At 37.7% G+C, this 23,421-nt stretch overlaps 1 protein-coding gene across 1 annotated transcript in view; it reads right to left on the bottom strand.

The window, feature by feature from the left end:
• LOC127619861 (enhancer of filamentation 1-like) overlaps window positions 1–22,851 on the bottom strand; it is a 44,654-nt gene extending 21,803 nt beyond the window's left edge. The window contains exons 1-2 of the mRNA XM_052092875.1: window positions 22,675–22,851; window positions 249–647 (exon numbers count right to left, since the gene is read on the bottom strand). Coding sequence (XP_051948835.1) covers window positions 249–647; window positions 22,675–22,686 — 411 coding nt within the window. The 5' untranslated portion in view covers window positions 22,687–22,851. The remainder of the gene's footprint in view (window positions 1–248; window positions 648–22,674) is intronic.
• Window positions 22,852–23,421: the final 570 nt, after the last annotated feature.

Below are 23,421 nucleotides of genomic sequence, written 5' to 3'. Positions count from 1 at the left end.
CAGGCACATATGCTAACAATTAGCAAAGAATGCATAATGTGTTGATGATGAAATTTGCATCAGATGCATTGTCCTAACCCTTGAAAACCCTTGCTAACCCTAATCTATCCTCTTTTAGCATAGTTAACGTCAGGTGCATGCGCTAAGGAACAACTCATGTGCTAATGATAAAATTAGCATCAAACGCATTGTGCGCAAGATGCACCTGCACAAAAAAACAATGTATACTTTTTCCTTAAGGTTCCTACCTTGCAAGGAGTTCCATCCACAGCTAGAGCACTTCTCTGTGGCACCTGATACTCGTTGTTTGAAGGAGGGATCTGGTAGATGCCCTGTCCTTGAGGGCTCTGGTGGGAAGGGGGCACTTGGTACACACCCTGAGGGGTGAGCGGTCTCTGTTGAAGGCTGTGACCTTGTGGAGGGGAGGGGGAGGGCGGGGCAGACGTCTGTCCATCAAACATGGGTCCGATAAGCAGTTTGAGGCGATTGCCGGGGGCAATACCCTGGCGACCGTGGAGCGAGCAGAGCCACCATCCTTCCAGGCCGCCCGTATTCTGCTCGATGACGGTTAGGATGTCACCCTTCCGGAATGCCAGCTCTTCTGGGGATTCCGGGACGTTGTCATACAACGCCTTAGCCATAAGATTCTGTTAAGAGAAAAATAAATAATCATTGGTTTAGAAATTTCCGAAATAGCGCTTCCGATTATCGCTAAGTGTCAGAGTGCAACCGCTAGGACATGGTTCCAACTCCAACAAAGTCAGTGATGCATGCTCTTGGTATAATTCATGATCACGCGTGGTGATTTTGGATATATTATGTGGGTTCTTGTGGGCTGAGTTGTAAAATGACTCCTTGTAATCACAATCGAGAAGGCTAAAAAACATCCCAGTGACTCTTTTGGTGTAGTTTAGCGGTCTGCTGTGAGTTCCCTTCAAAAGCAGCAGTTTCATCAACAGCGCTTCAATAATAATTCAACGGATGCCCGAGTCGACCCAGATCAGACTAGAAAAATAATCATAAAATCTGCTCGACTCCTCCATAGCCAAAACATTTCTCTGAGGGCCATGCTTTAAAACCATTTGTATGTCAGTTATTCAAAACCACTGGGAGATAAAAACCCAGAGCAAAACATTCAGGTCATGTTGTGCCAGTACACAGTATAAGATCATTTCAGATCATGTCTTCAAACAACATTTCCATCTTGTATGAGGTAGAGGTTTAAAAGACATTCTACATGACTACAATTATAGGAAATAGGGGATTACAACCAGCTTCTCAAGCTTGTGATTCAATTCAGTCCAGTTCAATTCAAATTTAAAGCGTTCAATACAAGTGGAGCATAATCCTGATTACCACAAAAATCATTTGGACTCGTCCCTCTTTTATTACAAAAAGCAGATAAAGTCAGGCACTCACAATGGAAGTGAATGGGGCCAGTCCATAAACGTTAAAATACATTTGTAATATTGCATATCAATTTACACAGATACGATTAGTATACGATTTTATCACACTAAATTCATGTTACCACATATAATGTTTACATACTGTGGCTATACATTTGAAACAGTAAGTATTTTAGCGTTTATGGACTGGCCCCATTCACTTCCATTGTAAATGCCTCACTGTAACCACATAAATTAAATATATATATTTTATTGTCTAACTCAACATTAGGCCACAAATGCGGTTAGTTGTGATTTTCTTTTATTGAAAACGGAATGTTCCTTTAATTCAAATTCAAATGAATATTTAATCAGATTCCATTAGATTCAATTCAAATTATATTTACATTCCGTTTCAATTCGGTTCAAATTTCTGTGAGAATGACTTTCTGTGAGCCTTGTGTTTTTTAATTTTTACAACGTATTCAGTGTGTAAATGGGTCGAATGATATGGATTTTTCATTGGTCGATCCAGAAACCAACGCATGTGCGACCCCGCGTGCACATGCGTTTACGTTGTATTTTGAATTCGCTATACACAAAGCACATGTTAATTTAATTTAAACTGACTGATCTCAGTTCAGGAGACTCTGTGCTATCAGTAAAGGGTTAAACTTTCAACCTACATCAGTCCCAAACAGGGGTACGCATTCCCCTGGGGGTACGTGAGGTTTCAATGGGGGTACGCGATTGACATTCTGAGATGTACCGTCCATTCAATTTCATCACAGTTTAAAATAACATTCAAACCCAATTCATGTATTTCTCACTGGGAACAATTATTTTGTGTGCCCTCTAGTATAGAAACACCAAAATGGTTGTGTCATAAAGGTCAGAAAAACATGCAGTGAAATAACACGATATTTAATTTGATATTAAACAATGCATCTACTACTCATGCGTCGTGCGTCACACAAGTATCTTTTTTCGTCAGCCCAGCGCAGCGCTAGGTGACGTAGCTTAGTGCTAGCAAGTCAAATACTTCAGTGTTTTACTAGACTCGCACATGTCAGTCGTCCACGAGTTTAGTTTATTTATGTATTTTTTTTTTCGCAATTTAAAACGTCATTTGTATTTAAGGTTAGATGCATAGGGAGTTTTGATCCTGATGGTATAAGTTCATAAGCTTTGAACACCAAATAATTTTCCATATTCACACGCAGTAATTTTCACTCACATTTGCTCGCACGGTAAAGACCTGTTTTATATTGTTGCATGATGTTTTTTCAGCAAATGAGCTCAACCTTGTTAACAGTGTCAAATGTGACATAAAAAAGCACTTTGAGCTGACCGCGTAATTGCACCGATACTTATCCTGAATGCTCGAAGTCGGACGGCAATGTCGTACCTGCAATGATGCGCAAGTCCAGGCACAGAACTGAACACTATTCTTGCGTACCGCGATGCGATGGGGGGAGAGATTTCAAGTTCTGCAGTTATATCATACCTAGCATTCCCATCTCAATCGGTAAGCCATTTATCCAGTATGTACATATGATTAATATAACATGTTTAATATAAGGGATTTGTTTTACAAAGATAATTGTGTTAAACAGACATATTTCCAAATGACCTTGTGTGAATTTGATCTATACGTTAGAGAGGGGGTACGCGAAAGGATGTTGAATGTACGCCACTGTAAAAAGTTTGGGAACCACTGACCTACAGAGTCATGTGACAAAACAACAGAGGAGTGTGTGTGTTTGGTTGAAACGCCAACAAAACTACATCTGGTAAGAAAGATAATTACGTTTTTACATTGAAACCTGTTTGAGTCAAAAGATTAGAGTCTCTAGTTTCCTCCGAAATGTCATTTTTACACAATGACCACATTCGTGGACTGTATGCTCAGTTTCAGATCAAATATCCTATATATTTACTGTGCATTATCACAAATCAATGGGATGCATCCAAAAACTAGAAATGTTGCTTTCAGAGGCTTTATATGGAGTTAGGATGAAAATAAGGTGCATATCAAACTGTTCTGGGACCAGTGAAGGCAGAGAGCACACTGGAGGTTAAGTCATTCACTAAATAGGGAGCAAGGGAGCATCCTATAGCTCTCTATGCAGTTAAGTGCATTCAATCCTAAAATCAGACCAAAAGTTCAGTTTCAGGCTGCAGATGATGTTTGGATCACTCAACATGTTTGGCAGACACGGGGACAATGATAATCAGTACATAGATGCAGAATTTATAATGCAACATTTTAATTTAACATGGTTGGCTGTGATTTGATGATACTGGGCATTACTTTGAATAAGAATTAATTATGCTAATTTCTGATGTGATGTCTGTAACGTCTCAAAAACATGAATAACCAGCATTCCTGGAAACAACTCTCTTTACTCTGAACAGCTTATCCTTCAGTTCTGTCTTAGTAGAGTGTTTGTGACTTCGTGTGCTTTTCCCACAATGCTAAGTAAACTGGTTCCCACGTGAACCTTCCTGTCTGAGCAGCATCATTATCTCTGATTGGGCGTCTGGTCGCATGGCTATTGTCTAACATTCACGGCCTCGGTCACCCACATTAGGGCATGACAACAGCCCCTGCCGAGAGAACGGCAGCGCGCTAATACAGTGAGTTTAACAACGTGACCTCTGGGGTCACCAGTGTCTAATAGGAGCATTATGTGTTTGTCTTCCTTTCAGCTTGTTGAAGGCTTCTATGCTTAGAAATAATAATAAAAAAACCACACAAAAAAAACACAGAATGCATTGAACAGGAAGCAGCTCTAGCAGAAAACCAACCAATAAGAAGACATTATTTCGTATCTATTTAAACAATAAAGACCTTGTATTTTGAACTTTTAAAGAAACTGTGAGTGATGCTTTCATGTGAAAAACTCTCCACCAAGATGTTAGGATGTTCTGGGTGGTTGCTAAGGCATTGTTACATGGTTGCTAGGGCATCGCTAGGTGGTAACTTACTGGCTCAAGTAAAAAAAAAAGCCTTCCCTAAAGTCTATATTTTCGTCTCAATACCATATATCGCTCCTTCATAGTTTTATCATCTGCCAAGTGAAAATAGTAGTATGTAAACTCACCTCTTCTCAACAAGCCACAGAATTTGAGGTATCATTCACATCAGTAATTTGAGCAATTGCAATAGTGAGGTTTGTATTAGCAAGTAACTCTAAATATCACTCTGAAAATGAATACTTAGAAGAACTGAAGTTTTGGAGAGCGTGCAACAAGCCAGATCAAGTGTTCAAACCATCCTCGCTGTTGTCCCCTCCACACGCGCAGTGTCAAAATCTGCAAGCAGAAGTGGCATGAAAATATTCTATCCATAGCATTAACTACATCTATCGCTTTCATACACATTTCCTCTTATGCAAAGTATCAGTGCAAAAGAAACTGCCTTGCACTACAAAAACACAATGGACTTGCTGCTTTCAGCTCATGTTTTAAGCACCAATCGAGTCTCTAATCGACTCCATTTCTGATCTGTAAAACCTCTCTAAACCAGCTTTAAGCTAGCTTCAACTGTTTCCACTCTGACGTGAAAGAAAATGTGTGTTTTCTGCATTGAAATTACATTTCAGTCTCTCATGAAGCAAAAAAAATAAAAAATAATTATAATTATAATTCTTGTTGCACTTTAATCTGTTTTGAATACTATTCTGATGCTGGTGAAACTTTGTAGTATGGCACTTTTCGTCTCCTTAAGATGATTTGCTTACGTTTTCCTCATTTGTAAGTCGCTTTGGATAAAAGCGTCTGCCAAATGAATAAATGTAAATGTAAAATGTCATGATTGTGTCATGATAATCTTTTAATCTCACTTCCACCTGAATTCCATTCAATGAGGTCTGATGCAATAGCTTTGGGAGACCACAAGGGGGCAATGTAACATTTACTGAAGCCGGTGGCGGCATGAATAAGACATCACACACTCATCACAAGCTGATGGCAGTCCAAAGTTACAAAGGTTTTTGTACTTTGTCAAGAATGAACAGTGACGTTGATGAGTTTGCAGGCTAGCGTATGAAACTAGTGTAACTGCGCAAACTAAACAATTAGGAATGGCAACGTTTATTATGCAATTTCCCTATATGTTGCATTGTACAGGTCTTTCAGGACGGCGAGTGTTTGCGATATGTATGTACTTTTAAATAAAATAACTGTTTCGGCAGACACGTTCGGTGCATGACCCACTCTAATTTACCCTGCCGTTCACACTCTACCATAGTTGCGTTGACAAATATTTCTGAAAACACAAAGACTATTATGCAACGAGCGTCCCTATTTATATCTGTAAAAATCCCGATACATAACGATGATCATCGGGAAAATCTTACGATTATCGATGCATGAAAATGTACTTTACAGATACAGATTACATGTAATCCGATACAACCTATGACTGATGAGACATACACAGGATTGGTTAAACAAAATGAAACTTTCTCACACAATATTGGATCTCTTGAATGCTTCATCTTTTGGCTATAGGAACGCTAGCGGCTACCTGCATTTTACGTTGCTGATTGGAAGAGGTTCAAAACGTACACTTTAGAAAGTGACAAGTAGAGTCACTCTTTGCGTAAGAGCCTGGCCTAAATTTAGCTTTCTGCTTCTGGAGCACCTGGATGCAATGCCTTTTACATCACCTCTCTGCTCAGAGACTTTTGGGAAACTCGTGACTCATCCTGTTCTAAATAAAGATATTTTTTGTGGCAAGACAGTTTGTTTTTGCATAATCAACACAGGCGATTGCCCATAGGCCTATGACGAGGAATATGTGCTAAATGATGCCAAAACATGAAGCTCTTACATAACCAAATTACTACTCTACGGGAGTCCCCACCTTCTTAAGTACACTCTCATTGGGTGGTTTTGGCTTCACCACAGAAAAACATTGGGGTTGATTAAGTAAATGCTTACTAGATAAAAATTCCCCTAACGTCACCGCCAGTCACCAACACGTTGCATAATTCTGTACCCTCAGGGTGCAAAAAGCACTATGCAAACAAAGGTAATGGTTTTGCCCAATTAACAACCCCCTACCTTGTGACAAGTGGTGTGTTCCAGCGGTGAAATGAAGCAGTGAGAAATTAAGGCCAGCTCACTTTAACATTTCCCTTAGGGGAGGACGTCTGAGCAGGACTATTGAAACAGCACCTTTTTTATCCTCATTTCACTTGCGTAAATATAGACGATAATTATGATAATGACTCAACTTGAGAGTAAGATACGTGAGAGGAACCAGGTTGAAAAAAACTAATTTTAGATAGCTAAACACTCCCAGTGCATAGATAATTATTGCGTTCCTCTTACTTCACAGTTTAACTTGACTATTATCGCTTATTATAAGGCAAAACAGAATTTAAGGGTAAATGACTAAAATAACAGGTCATAGGGAAAGATGGTAGTTGCATGAGAGTTTATTTGCTTTTAGCAAGCAGTGAAAATAATGGGAACAATATGGGATCAATATTTACACGCCCCAAGCCAAAACTAAATATAAAGTGCTCAATCAATGTTCTTTGACGTATAGTAAAGTTACACGTGATCACCAGGACTAGAACACGAATCAACATGAGGGAGGATATTGTGGACCTTGATGGAATGATGTTACATAACACAGTGTGAATTGAAAAGACTCTAGAAGGTCACATTTTATTAACTCTTTTTGGACATATGTATCTGATATCTTGGCAAGTATATTGGAATTCTGTCTTTGCAAACAATGACAATGAGAGGGTGAATCTCTCAAAAAAACATGTCACATTTCATTTAAGAAAATGAAGAATATTATAGGAAAAGCCGGACATTTTCTTGACAGGTTTCACAAGATAATAAGAACAGATGAGCTAAAAGATGAACTTAGACAAAAATAAAATATGGATGGTATTGATACAGATTTCAAGATTTGATTTGTTTCAGATTGACAAGATTTATACATATGAAAGAAATTCTCTCTCAGCTAATGTTATTAATTATACTGGGGACCTTCTCACTTGGTACAGAATGAAAATACAAATTTTACAAATTTATTTTCTCATTAGTTTTCATCATTGTGGTCACATTTTCGCTTATTAAAAATGTAAAATTCTTAGTATTTCATCAATAAATATTTCTCAAAATTGTATATATTATATTGCATTTACTGTACTGTATATATTTTGTTACATGTTTATTGTTTACATGCATAATTTGCACTATTTACACTGTATTTATATGGATTTGTGGAACAAGTTCTAAAACAGTACTGTCTCTTTAAGAATAGTGGCAGTTCAGCGAGCGTCTCACAGAAGTGTTTTGGTTGAGCGCAGGCTAATGAGAGTGGACGGAAATTGCTTTAGTATAATTGGGTAAAAAAATTTATTTTCCGATTCATCCATATCTTCATTTGAACGTATTTGATAACGATTCTTAAATCCCAAGATTGATCTTTTACTCTATAATGCTTATCGGCTATTATCGGCCAATTATCGACCAAATTATTTATAAATAATTAGTAACACAATTTGTAAAAACTTTATGCACATTTGAAGTTTTCACAATTCCTGATATTTAATCGTAGAATACTTTCTCTGTCTTAGGTTAGTTAGGATCACTACTTTATTTTAAGAATGTGAAATGTCAGAATAATAGTAGAGACAATTATTTATTTCAGCTTTTATTTCTTTCATCACATTCCCAGTGGGTCAGAAGTTTACACACACTTTGTTAGTATTTAGTAGCAACTTGGGTCAAACATTTTGAGTATCCTTCCAGAAGCTTCTCACAATAAGTTGCTGGAATTTTGTCCCATTCCTCCAGACAGAACTGGTGTAACTGAGTCAGGTTTGTAGGCCTCCTTGCTCGCACACGCTTTTTCAGTTCTGCCCACAGCCTAACCCTTCCTGATGTCTTGAGATGTTGCTCCAATATATCCACACAATTCTCATTCCTCATGATGCCATCTATTTTGTGAGGTGCACCAGTCCCTCCTGCAGCAAAGCACCCCACAACATGATGCTGCCGCCCCCCATGCTTCACGGTTGGGATGGTGTTCTTCGGGCTTGCAAGCCTCTCCCTTTTTCCTCCAAACATAATGATGGTCATTATGGCCAAACAGTACATTTTCATCAGACCAGAGGACATTTCTCCAAGATCTTTGTCCCCATGTGCACTTCCAAACTGTAGTCTGGATTTTTTATGGTGGTTTTGGAGCAATGGCTTCTTCCTTGCTGAGCAGCCTTTCAGGTTATGTCAATATAGGACTCGTTTTACTGTGGATATAGATACTTGTCTATCTGTTTCCTCCAGCATCTTCACAAGGTCCTTTGCTGTTGTTCTGGGATTTATTTGCACTTTTCGCACCAAACTACATTCATCTCTAAGAGAAAGAATGTGTCTACTTCCTGAGCGGTATGATGGCTGCATATTGTGTGTACAGATGAACGTGGTACCTTCAGGCATTTGGAAATTGCTCCCAAGGATGAACCAGATTTGTGGAGGTCCACAATTTTCTTTTTGAGGTCTTGGCTGATTTCTTTGATTGTTCCATGATGTCAAGCAAAGAGGCACTGAGTTTGAAGATAGGCCTTAAAATACATCCACAGGTACACCTCCAATTCAGTACACCTCCTATCAGAAGCTAATTGGCTAATTGTCTAAAGGCTTGACATAATCTTCTGGAAATTTCCAAGCTGCTTAAAGGCACAGTTAACTTGGTGTATGTAAACATCTGACCCACTGGAATTGTGATATAGTCAATTAAAAGTGAAACAATCTGTCTGTAAACAATTATTTGAATAATTACTCGTGTCATACACAAAGTAGATGTCCTAAACGACTTGCCAAAACTATAGTTTGCTCATTTGAAATCTGTGGAGTGGTTAAAAAATGTGTTTAAATGACTTCAACCTAAGTGTATGTAAACTTCTGACTTCAACTGTAAAAGGATTGGCACTCCTAAGAACATGTAATATTACATTTGTATTCTTTCTAATGTTAATGCAGAAAAAACACCATAAAAGAACGTGACAGTTGTGAAAACGGCACTTACCTACAGGCTGCATGATGAGTGAAACCATTCAAAACACTTTGAAACCTGAAGTCTTTGTACATTTGTTAAGCATTCCTGAGCAAAACAGTGATCTGATGACAAAATAAGGTAAGTTGCAAAATATCGGTATCGGCCAATAGGTTTTTGTTAAAATCATTTTGTATCATATTGTCCAACAAATGTCATATCTGTGCATCCCTAATAAAAATATAAAGAAACTTCAGCTAGACTTCAGTTTAGCAAACAGCTGCATATGACAATGAAATGTTTTGCAACGTATAAAACAAACTCAACAAACTGATCCATCTATAATCGCAGAATGATCATTCAAAGTGAAGGATGTGCCATAGACAGCCCCCTTACGGGAGGCAAAAATCTGTTTAAAGTCTGGTGGTTTGTCCTTTGACTTTCTGGGAACTCCCACCCAAACCGAGGGGGCAGATAACATCGTGACACATTTTAAGACAATGTTACAGTGGCCGAATTGCACATCAAAATTGCATTTTGACCAATCAGTAAGAGGCTTGAAGGGGCCACAAAAGAAAGAGTTGTCTCATTTCAGTGATTAAGTGACGTCTGTGTTAGATATACCTCTCATGTCCTCTGTGCTGTGAATCAGTGATCGCCCACACTAAAGCTGGCAAGACTTATGACACCAGCACAAAAAAACCCACCCACCAACCAACAAACAAACACCCCAAACAGAGCCCTGCCAACACGACAACCTCAAAGACTTCAACCAGACAGAGGAGGCTTTTCCTGTGCATTTGCTGTGTTGTTAGTATTGTTGTAAGTATGCCATAGACAAGAACATAGTAGCACTTACAGTATATGGGGTGGGCAGTATGACCAAACCCTTATTTCACACCACGGTATCCATCCATCCATCCATATGAATAACGGATTCATCCGAATAATACAAAACATATTCGTTTGACTGATTATCCAAGAAGCACAAGGATAAAGCGACATTTTAAATAAACATATCCAAAATTACAATGACTTTATGAATCTGTGCAGCCAGTTTTTCTAAAGTGTAAACCTTATGAATGAAAATATGCACGTTGTGATTTCAGATCGGACGGGCACAGTCTCGACTCCATTTGCGGTCTCTGTTAATTATGCGCGTCTGGAGCTTATCAAGTGTAACATTAAGATATGACATCATATACACTTTCCACTTCTTGAAATGTCTTTGTTAATGTATCACACGTGATTCTCATGTATTTATTTATAGCCTAAACCTGAGCGGGATGTTAAATAACTGACCTGAAGGGTTGATTTCACGTTGGAGCCCGTCTATCCATCTCTTAAAGTTGACCACATTTATGTCCACATCAGCGATTAAGAAAATTATCTGGTAATGTCTTTGTTCCGAAAACAATTTAATCTATTAGGAATATTCTGTTACTTTCTGGGACTTTCTGGGACTTTCACCTGTTTGTAGGCTATATTGATTATAGAATTGAATATATTGATCGCAATGCCCTCAGACCGTAATAAGGAGGATTCCTGAGTAATGCAAGCTTGTAGTACCACCTGTTTACTCCAGGGGGCAGTAAGTGAAACTTCAGCTGTGTGAGCAACACGCAGGTTATACAGTGAAGAAAAAACTTCAGCAGGAACAACACAAACATGCGTTACATTCTTGCGTTCAAAACACTTGGGAGCGCAAATGCGATCTAAGGGATCTCAAGATGTGTTTAAAGATTGAGTATTAAACTATATTTAACGACACAGTGACCTAAAAATTTATGTTTATGACGCAACACACCCGAGACGCTACACAAGCATGTCTGACGCACATTGAAGGGTTCTTAAACAAGCCCTCATAATAAATCTCCAACTGATTGACAAATTCACTTGTGATGAATTATTTCATCATTATATATTGAATTATTGTTATATGAGGGGCTTTCGCAGCAAATATTTGTATATGCGATTAAATGCGATTAATTAATCGGGACACCATGTAATTCTATTACATTTTTTTATCGCTTGACAGCCCTAGTTGTTACACATGCAGAGACGAACGAAAATTCAATTTCATGTAGATATTAATATCTGAAATATCAGGAGAAACCACAGTGAACATCATATTCCAGAGGTTATGTAGTCAAACAAGCTTCATCTGGTAAGAAAAAAAAAGAATAAAATAATATATATTTTTAAATAATTACTGCATAATAATAGTAATACTTATTATTATTATTATTAGGCTATTATTATGAAAAGGCATATACAAGGCATATTTTATTAATAGAAACTATAAATGTAAGAAAATAAATTTAAAAACGGGCTTTTCATTTAGTTTTGACGCACTTCCGGTTTAAGCCCCGCCCACTTCCGGTTCTAACCAAATACAGAGACAGCCACAGATAATGGCTTCGCTGCACACCCTAATTATTTACATATATTAAATGGCATGTAATACCCATTTTTGGATGATCAAGTGAATTTTCTCCTAATATGGAACTTAATGGACGCAAATCATAACAATTGCGTCAGTCAGTGCAAAAACAGCTTTAGTTAAAAACGAACGACTCAAAACAGTACAACTAATATTTTTAAAAGGATGGCTCCGACTTTAAATTCAGAATAGATGACCCAAATTCAAAGCCGTTGAAAAAACATAACATTCTGCATAAATCCATGTTTCTTTGTCATTTTCATGCATATACCTCAACTATGGCATATGGCCTATAGCCGTAACACTGTAAGTACCCAAAAACTGGCAAACTTTTAGCATAATGACTGAAAACAGGACCTGAATTGTTGTAGGTGGGGCGAAATAACGTTCCTCCAAACGATCCGTTCAGTCCAATAAAAGACGTTTTACAACTTAACTGCTATTAAACCAACCATTGCCATGATTAATGTACTTTTCCGCTCTTATCTCTTTATTTAAAACACTAACGACTTCATAAAATTGTCTAGAAAGTTCCGTACCACCCTTTAGCCTGAAGCTAGCATCGTAGCATCCCAAACACTACTGCCAGTTTCCTATTTTGTTCACATCCTGCAGATCAAGAAACATAAGGCTAATGTTATAAATGTTGACTTAACCCCATCAAGTGTCTTTTTTAAATGTTACCTAATCATTAGGTAGCTGTAAGTGCAAAATATAGCATAATGCCATTTTTGGCCTGCATAAACTGAACGAGGCTTATTCTACACAGTGCGAATGGAGTGGAAGGTAACTGGGTTCATTCATTCGGTGGAAGATAGTTTAAGACATAATCCCACCAAAACAGCGAGTGTCTTTGATGTGTGATAGATTTATGATGTCACAGCAGGGGCAGCCCTTCAAGAGCGGGAAATTCACCCCCAAATGTCATCTTAATTTCACACTTCACGAGAAAGCCTGTAGTGGTCTGTCACTGATAAGCTGTACATGAGCTGGCTGTAAATTACTATCAAAGGATTTTGGGTCAGTGGGACAACCATGTTTCGGTCTGACAAGTCTAAATGGAGGAACAAGAAAAAAAAACATATGTCATTTAAAACCACTGTGTGCCGAAAGATAAACAACAAAAACAGCACCTGTTATGTATTTAAGAGGCCTGTAGGACAAAAAGAAAAGGCGTTTTTTTAGATATAAATATAATTTTAGATGCATTTTAAGATTAAGATAAATAGCCACTATTTACATTAATATTATTAATATATTTTGCCCTGAAAAATTTTGTTTATATATAAAATATTTTTTACAAAAAATATATATATTTTTTTTTAATTTTAATTTTTATTTTTTTAATAAAGCAGTTTTTAAATCTTTAATCAAAAAAATGTCAAATCTATTTTTGCCAAAATGTTTTTTTTTTTTTTTACAGTATACATAAATGGCCAAGAATATATCAGGATAAATATATTGCTAATATATGTCTAAAAATGCACTCAATACATACATATATATATATATATATTTGTTTTTGTTTTCCTGAGATATTTTTTAGCTATTTTAAAATTAAAAATTTTTTTCTAAATGTTTCAAATATATTTTGGCCCGATTTTTTTTTTTATATGCATTTTACAATATATACAAATTGGCCAAATATATATCACGAAAATAAATATCTAATGCTTATATTTAAAATATATTTATATAAATATATTAAACGTTTTGCTCCTGATATATTGTTTAGCCATTTTATCAACCATTTTAGTGCTTGAGAGTAAGGTCTGGCTTTAAATAGGGATGCCTAAAAGAGTCACAAAGTTCAAGCGAAACCATCCCACACAATCACACAGATTTTATATGCTTTCCTTGTTAGCAGCTGTCAAAGTTCCTCTTATCTGACAGTGTCATCCTCCCCTTGAGTCCATATAATCACACTAAAACCCCACCAAAGGTAAACGGCCCTCCTTCATACTTGAACCGGCTCTATCGAATCAGTTAACATTTCATTGCCGGCAAACAAATGTTTGGTTTCATTTTCGTTTTTCTGCATGTCTGCATCATATACAAGTTTTAAGCAGTTGTGAAAAATGTTGTATAGGGGATGTTTTCAAAAATAATACATGCATTCAAGGAAATACAAGGTTCACAGTTCCTTATTTGATGCATCATTGCAAACCCCCATATTAATGTATGCAGCAAGGCTCTTGATTTCTTTAGAAGCTTTTGTTTGTCCTTGTCTTTTAAACAGGGTAGGACTGTGTTGTGGAGTGCTTGTTGAGACCTGCTTTGTGAATGGCCCTTGTTCTTACCCTGGGGAATGTGGATTGCCTGTTGAGAAGTGTCCTGTTTGCACAATACCACCCTGATGTGGCCTAGGCACACACACACACACACAGACCAACACATGCATATATATATATATACACACATTCATCCTCCAATAGAAGGAACCTCAGGAACAAGAATGCTGTTTTAATTGGATTATTCCTTTAATAATTTGTATTGAGTAGTACTGCTCAGATGCTGCTTTTCAGAGTTTAGAAGACATAATTGAGTTCCCAGTTTTGTTTAATTTAAGTATCAACTTTATCTCTGATGTCTCTCGTAAAATTCTTTGGGAGAAATAATAAAAAGTACAAGCCAGATGTACAGTAGTGCATAGGTTTCGGCAAAACTAGGCTGCCACATTGAACAATTTCGTCCTCCTTGTCCCGTTCTTAACAAAAGAGCAAAAAACAAAACAAAACAAAAACTGGGTTCCAGTTGTGCACTTACATTAAAGCGAATGGGGCCAATCCGTAATCGTTAAAATAGTCACTGATTGAAAAGTATAGCCCCAATATTTATGTTAACGTGATTTTAATGTGATATAAATGCTTACTAACCTTTTATGTGTAAAGTTATATCCAATTTTACAACTTCGGTGCCATGAGACAATAACGCCATAAACGCTGTAATTCCGATAACTTAGCGGTCCAATGCAAAGCGATTTACACCTCAAATAATTTACAAATTTTAACAGAAAGATTAACGTAAGTGCCTTTATTAAATTATAAGCTTCACATTTCTGCCTTTTAAACCCTCCAAACATTGTCCCCATTGACTTCCATTGTAAGCGCCTCAAGGTAACCTCGAGATGATTTCAAACAATTTTGTGATCAACATTGTGCCACACACATACTGACAATTGAGCTTAACTTATATCAAACCCAGAATATTCCTTTAATGTGGATGGCATAGCTGAGAACATTTGGTTTTGTGAGGATTTGAAGAAATATTTGAGATCTGTGACTTTTGATTGTAGACTTTGTATCTTGGAACCGTTTTGAGAGTGAGACATTGTTGAGATCTCTCCTGAAACTCTAGACACGTGAGATCTGAGAAGCAGGAAACTCCTTTTTGTGGGCGGCTGTGGCTCAGTTGGTAGAGCGGGTTGGCCAATAATCGCAGGATTGGTGGATCAAATCCTGGCCCACATGACTCACATGCCGAAGTGTCCTTGGGCAAGACACTGAACCCCAAGTTGCTCCCAATGGCAGGCTAGCACCTTGCATGGCAGCTCTGCCGCCATTGGTGTGTGAATGGGTGAATGTGTGAATGAGTCACAGTGTAAAGCACTTTGAATACCGCTAAGGTTAAAAAGGTGCTATATAAGTGTAGACCATCTCCATTTAATTTTATTGCCGTCTCAGAGAAACAATTGAGATATTAAAGAGCTTTATTTTCCTTATAAACATCCTTACTGTTGTTTATTAGAATGTAATCTAGTCACACGTACCATAAAATATGCTGTTTACCCAACTTCTACCTCATATTTCCCATTTCTTTTCATTTCAGTTGGGTAACCCCTACATTTCTCCCTCAGACGGTATGAGTACAATGTCAATTTCCAAACAAAACCCTCGACTTGGACTGCGGCCTAGAGAGAGACACACACACACACACACACACACACACACACACACACACACACACACACACACACAAAGTAACATAATGTTTACTTCAGCTAATCATCTATTTTTGCCTGTCAAGCTATTTGCGCAACAGTTACATAAGACTGAAAAGAGACTCCAAAGAAAGCAGGGTACAGACGTTCCACTGTGTCTGAAAGGGGGGCGGCTCTCGTTTCGGCATACTCCTGAGGGAAACTCTATGGCCTAACAGTCTCAAACTCTTCCCAGATCTAGTACAGGAGCCCTGAAACCTAATAAGTGACCATACAGATCTGCTTGTTTGAAGCGTGACGGGGATTATTTGTGACTGCGTAGAACATCCTAGATCTTCACCTGCACACCTGTTGGAAAACATAACTGACGTCAACAGAGCCTGGGTCCTGGCTGATCTTTGTGATCTGTGACGTCAAGATTTAAAATCAAAGAATCAAAGCTGAAGTCTTTTTTGTGTCTTCCCTGTTCCAAAGGTGGGAAAACAGATCCTGCTAGAACTTAATATTTAACTAGCAACAGTTCTTCACCTCATAACTGTGAGAGTTTCCAAATTGTGTTTCACTTCACAAGAACCCAGAGTCAAAAGTTCACGGTCCACAAGAGCAGGGTCATGTTGTATTATCTCTAGTCTGGGCGCTAATCTAAAGCCAATATACATAATTAGATTTCAACAAACCCCTAAACACATCCCCCACTGTTTGTGCAACGGACACGAATGATCCCACAAAATGTGTGGCTTGTTGAGGAGATGTGTGCTAGTACTTTTCTAAGCTACCACACTTAAGAATGTTTCCTGGCAGACAATAAAAAGAAAATAAAGAAATCCCGTAGACTCATTGGAGGGACCGGAGACATATCTAGGGATCAGAACATCATAAAGAGGCTTTTTTGACTTGGACCAATAAGCAACCACCAAGCGACCACATAGCAACCATCCAGTACACCCTAGCAACCATATATCAAAATGGTATAAACCATTCAGAATGCCTGCAATGGCAACCACCCTAGCTTGACAATGCTTGTTTTGTAGGATGTTGGAGAGAAATTGCTTAATAAACATCACCCTTTGTAATCTTACGTATGTACTTTTGTCTGTGCAGTAATTACTGTGGATTCATAGTTTTGGACTGTCTCCTCCATTCAACGTATAAAGAACCCCTGAAGAACCCTTATTTTGGTTAGGTTATGTTAAAGTAATCAAGTCTAATGGGGCCTTAATCCAAGTCTTAATCCAAGCGAGCCGAGACGATACTAAATATGACGTCAAACCCTCCAGAACACTGATTGGTCAGAGAGAATCGTCTGCATCACTTGATTTGGATTTGCGACACATGACATCAACCCGCTAGTTTTTAAGTTATCAACAGCGATAGCAGTATCATTTGTTTACGCGACTATCGAATTTTCAAATGAAATGGCTGTGCGCAAAAATACTGTCGTGGTCAATAAACGAGGTGCAGACGTTCCTCTCGTTAGCGACGAACGAAATGACGTGAAACGAAAAGTCTTTCAGGAAGTGTATCAGCTGTTGGCCACACACGACTACTACTGGACCTACCAACAGTGCAGGGAAAAGTTAAAAAAGACTACAGTACCATCAAGGACCACAAAAGCCAGAGTGGTTCAAACAGTTCAAGTTTAAGTGGTTCGACCAAATGGATGCTATGGATGGACATTGAGCTAGTAGCTAACAGTTAGCGGTCGTGTTATTGTTTATGGTTTATGTTTGTGTCGCGTTTAAGAGGATGTCACGGCAATAGAGGTAACTATGACGATCATCCTATAATCCCACCCACGTTGAGGCGGCACTAAACCGCAGTGGAAAAGCAAGCTCAGAAAAGTAAAGCGAGTAGAATCGAGTCGAACCGTAACGTGCAGTGGAAAACTGGCATAAATGGAGGTGGTATTGCTTCAGCTTCTCTCTCAGCTGTCTGTTCACTCAGTTGGGTTCAACACATTCGTTATCAGACCATGAGCTGACAACAGCCTGTGTGTCACCCAGGGTGCTGTACATCAGTTGTTTTGCGTCAAAAACAACAACAGGGTGAGCAATCTGTCCCTGTGGCGCTGACCCCCAAACACATTGAAAAGACATTGATCTTAGTCAACCTGGTCTCGTAGAATCATGTTACATGATACATTCGATTTTTTGCATTACATATTCAACAACATTTACAAGCTTGTTTAAATGGGTCATGAAACGGAGAATCAAATGTTCCTTTATATTTAAACATATAAGAGGTAACAACTATAAAAACATCCTCATATTTTAGAACATCCTCCCCAGCTTAAAAATAGCATTTATAGTTGCTACCCTGCTGAAACATCTCTGTTTGAAATCTGTCTGTTCTTGACCTCATCATTGCATCATTGATTATAATGGGATCTATTGCTTTTGACACGACGCGACACTCGCGTACAGTGTTAACGGTAGTATTTTACTATATTCAGATGCAATGTGTTTAATGTGCATTATGTGTAAACACCAAAATGTAGTTTTATAATGTTTTGGTGCTTATTCATTTTCTTCTGATTGCTAAAAAAAGATGTTAGCCAATCATAACAGTGGGTGCTTACATTGGAGTTTTAAAGAGCCGAGCATTTCAGATAGAGAGCCAGAGACAGGTTGCAAAATGGTCAAATATTACAAAATTTAAATGCCCCCCCCCAAAAAATAACTTTACTAACATTATCAGTGGACCTCAGGGAAGACAATAAAACTATAAAAAAAGAGCATTAAATGCAATACAAATTGCATGATAGCTCAACTGACTGAGCGTTGCACTTGCGATGCAAAGGACCGTGATACGGGTCCTGAAGAGCATGCGAGTCCCGCATTCATTTTCATACTGGTCAGTGCTGGTTTGGTGCTGGTTTAGCTAGGTCACCAAACAACATTGATGAAGCTGGTCAACCAGGATGTTTAAGCTAGTTAAGCAGTCTGATGGGGACCAGCAAACCAAAATACAGCACGGTCCTGCCAAACAAGGGAAAGTCCTGTAATATAGTTCCTCCCCAATGGGCCAAAATAGATTAATTTCCAAAAGGCCAGCAAAACAAAAGATCGGGTGATAAAAGGATATTGGATTTGTTTTAAAGTGTAACTTCCTCAGAAGCTTTACCAGCAAAGTCAACGGTCCCTTGTATTTCTAAAAACGTACAGTATGTTAATGTGATGAAATGATGCCTAGTATGGTGTCATGACCCACAGTTTCAAGCCTTAAGTTCTTCAATCTAATGAGCGAGAGGGAGAGAGAGACGTGTTGACATACTGAAGAGGAATCCAAACAGCCTGCTATGTGCTAATAGTCAGGGTTTGCCAAGTACTCCACATTCCCCAGATAGTGTGAAGCAGACAAAAGCATTCCATTCAGGAACAGCAGCTCCAACCTCCTACCAAAGTAGGAAGCAAATCTTCCCAAAGGGATGGAAGCCTCAAAGACTATGCAAATGGGGAGGGCACTGCACACAAGAGCTAAGATTTTTTTGAATGAAAAGCTGCCCCCACGTTGTGTGTACTTGGATTGCAAGTGCAGATTCGGCCAAAGTTTAGTCCTGGATTCTGAGTGTACCCAAATCAGCTGGGAATACTGGGAATGACAGCTTAAGTTACAGCCTGGTTTTATGTTTGCTTCCATGGGGGTCTAGCTTTATGAGTCTTAAAGGGATAGTTCACCCAAAAATACAAATTCTATTATCATTACTCACTCAAGCCATCCTAGATGTGTGTGACTTTTTTCTTCTGCTGAACGCAAAGATTTTTAGAAGAATATCTCAACTCTGTAGGTTCATACAATGCAAGTAAATGGTAACAAGACCTTTCAAGCTCCAAACATCACATAAAGGCAGCATAAAAGCAATTCATACAACTCGTGGTTTAATACATGTCTTCTGAAGTGATGCAATAAATTTGGGTGAGAAACAGATCAAAAATGAAATCCTTTTTCACCATAAATCTCCACTTTCACTTTCACTATAATATTGTCTTTGAAGACATGGATTTAACCACTGGAGGTTTATGGATTACTTTTATGCTACCTTAATGTGCTTTTTGGAGCTCTAAATGTCTGGCCACCATTCATTTGAACATTTTTTAATTAAAATCCTTTTTTACTATAAATCTCCACTTTCACTTTCAAAATGTGAACATGAAAGTGGATATTTATGGTAAAAAAGGACATAAAAACGCTGCCTTTATGTGCTTTTTTGGAGCTTGAACGGTCTGGTCACCATTCACTTGCATTGCCATTCATTTAAGGAAATGTATTTGTTTGTGTTGAGCAGAAAAAATTAAGTCAAACATATCTGGGGTGGCATGAGGGTTAGTGTTATAATGAGTGAATTTTCAATTTTGGGTGAACTATTCCTTTAAATGGATAGTTCACCCAAAAATAAATTCTGTCATAATTTATTTATTGTTCCAAACCTTTATGACTTTTTTTTAATCATGTATAACAACAGGAGATTTTAGGCAGAATGTAAGAGACTGACAGACTCAGTCACCAATCACTTTCACTGCATCAATGAACGTGAATGGTGACTGAGGCCAACATTCTGCCAACATCTCATTTTGTGTTCCACATAACAGAAAATATCAAATGTGTACATAAATATTTTTTTGTGTGAATGAATGATGATATAATATATGAATTGTTTGGTGAACTATCCCTTTAACTCTAAATGGTAATATTAAAATAAACACTATAAACTATAGTAGGTAAAACATTGTTTATATTGCACTTTTTAAAACAGCGCTTTACAGAAGACATTTAAATGTATTTAAACTAGATAAATATATAAAAAAAATATAAACCAGATATAGAGTTCAATAATGAGTCAATTCACATTTCTAAATGACGTCTTTAAAACAGACACTCGAAAAACAGCCCCTGCAGTTTAAACTGCGATATATGAACAAATCACACACTGACATGCAAATAAAATCCTGGAGTGTCTTTATTTTCTTTCCCCACCAGGAATCCACAGTAGAACAGCTACCCTGTTACTCTGAACAGAATGCATGCTGTTTGCTTTACATTACACAATCAAAGTGAGGCTCAAATTGAAAAAGGAGCTGGAGACTTGGCTAATGAATGGCCCTATATATCCTCAAGTGGCTCCAAGTAACTCAAGTTTTAAAATGCAGAATGTAAATCACATCATTTATAACAAGGCTCGCTACAATAGAGCTCAAAGAGTGCTTTTGTATGAAGCGTGTAATAAATGATGTGATTTACACTTCGCTTTTGGATCATACCAGTCGTCCAATAAATGCATGGTTGGTTACACACAAGTTACTGCTGCTTAGAGCTGGAGCAAGACAGCTGTTAAGTTAAAGAGAATCTAACTAGAGAAACTGTATTCAATCTTCCATTTGTTTAAGGGTTATCCCAGAGTGTACGACCCTTGAATAATGAACATTCAGATAGCTAATATTGATGCACAACTGTGAAATTAATATATGCAATCAAAGTGTACATTTAAGCAATTTACACATCTATGTACGTATTTATTTTGATTGTGTCTATCTATCTATCTGTCTATCTATCTATCTATCTGTCTGTCTGTCTGTCTGTCTATCTATCTGTCTGTCTGTCTGTCTGTCTGTCTGTCTGTCTGTCTATCTATCTGTCTGTCTGTCTGTCTGTCTGTCTGTCTCTCTCTCTCTCTGTCTGTTTATAATCTATCTATCTATCTATCTATCTATCTATCTATCTATCTATCTATCTATCTATCTATCTATCTATCTATCTATCTGTCTGTCTGTCTCTAATCTATCTGTCTGTCTGTCTGTCTATCTATCTGTCTGTCTGTCTGTCTATCTATCTGTCTGTCTGTCTCTCTCTCTCTGTCTGTTTATAATCTATCTACCTATCTATCTATCTATCTATCTATCTATCTATCTATCTATCTATCTATCTATCTATCTATCTATCTATCTATCTATCTATCTGTCTGTCTGTCTGTCTGTCTGTCTCTAATCTATCTGTCTGTCTGTCTGTCTGTCTATCTATCTGTCTGTCTGTCTCTCTCTCTCTGTCTGTTTATAATCTATCTATCTATCTATCTATCTATCTATCTGTCTGTCTGTCTGTCTGTCTGTCTGTCTATCTATCTATCTATCTATCTATCTTTCTGTTTATAATCTATCTATCTATCTATCTATCTATCTATCTATCTATCTATCTTTCTGTTTATAATCTATCTATCTATCTATCTATCTATCTATCTATCTATCTATCTATCTATCTATCTATCTATCTATCTATCTATCTATCAATCTGTCTGTCATCTATCTATCTATCTATCTATCTGTCTGTCATCTATCTATCTATCTGTCTGTCTGTCTATCTATCTATCTATCTGTCTGTCATCTATCTATCTATCTGTCTGTCTGTCTGTCTGTCTGTCTGTCTGTCTATCTATCTATCTATCTATCTGTCTGTCATCTATCTATCTATCTATCTATCTATCTATCTATCTATCTATCTATCTATCTATCTATCTATCTGTCTGTTTATAATCTATCTATCTGTCTCTCTCTGTCTGTCTGTTTATAATCTATCTATCTATCTATCTGTCTGTCTGTCTGTCTATCTATCTATCTATCTATCTATCTGTCTGTCTGTCTGTCTGTCTGTCTATCTATCTATCTATCTATCTATAATCTATCTGTCTATCAATCTGTCTGTCTGTCTATCTATTTATATATGATACAAACATTTGCACCTTAATTTTAGATTAAAAACACAACAAATTAGATTTTTTTTCTTAGGTATAATGTTCATGTCAATTCTACTTGCTCTAGTGAACGGAACCCATACTGATGTGGTTAACGGAAACAGCGCACATGAACGGAGAGAAATCACTTACTTTGTACTTCATTTTGCGCGTCCTCCACTTTTGAATAACTCCAGAAAGAAAACAAATCCAAAGTCAGGTCAGAAGAAACACTTCTCTTCTCTTTAAAACGACACTAAACGGGCATTTCCATCGTTGTGACTCTGTATCGCGGGAGCGGAGTGATCACTTGCGTACAGCAGGTTTGAGGGTCTGTTTCTAAGAACGCTTGCGGGAGGAGCGCTCGAACACTACTCCGCAGAACCTGCGTGAGCTCATTTGCATAACGTGCACTCATTGGTCAGTAGACAAGGGGCTGTTCCCTGCTACTCTCACAGGGCATTATGATGTCACGGCTGTCAGAGGACTTTTTTTTTTACGCCATAAAAGGGGCGCCGACGTTTCTAGCGCAGCACTCTGTTAGTCATAAATGTTTGGGCTAGCTAAAACTGTAATATGAGCTCACTGTCCTGTTTGTGTGTGGTTTTTTTGCCTTCCATTTGGTCATTCGTAAACAGAATCTTTGATAAACACTTCAGCAGTGTGACTAATGTTTGAGTCACCTGGTCAGTTATTTAATTCTAGATCTCTAGTTTCGTCTTTCCTCTGTTTCTTGATTCAGGGCTCCCACACCATTTAACTAATGTATCCCATGAGTTGCACTTACGATAAGCAAGTTCTATATAGCCGATGAAATAATATAGATATGAGCTATAAAAATATAGGGAAGTTTGGGGATAAAAAAACCCCACCCACCTTAACTTTTTTCTTGCTCGTAGG

Source organism: Xyrauchen texanus, chromosome 26, assembly GCF_025860055.1.
Source record: "Xyrauchen texanus isolate HMW12.3.18 chromosome 26, RBS_HiC_50CHRs, whole genome shotgun sequence".
NCBI lineage: Eukaryota > Metazoa > Chordata > Actinopteri > Cypriniformes > Catostomidae > Xyrauchen > Xyrauchen texanus.
The sequence above is the reverse complement of the archived record's forward strand: the minus strand, read 5'-3'. Positions and strand labels throughout refer to the sequence as shown.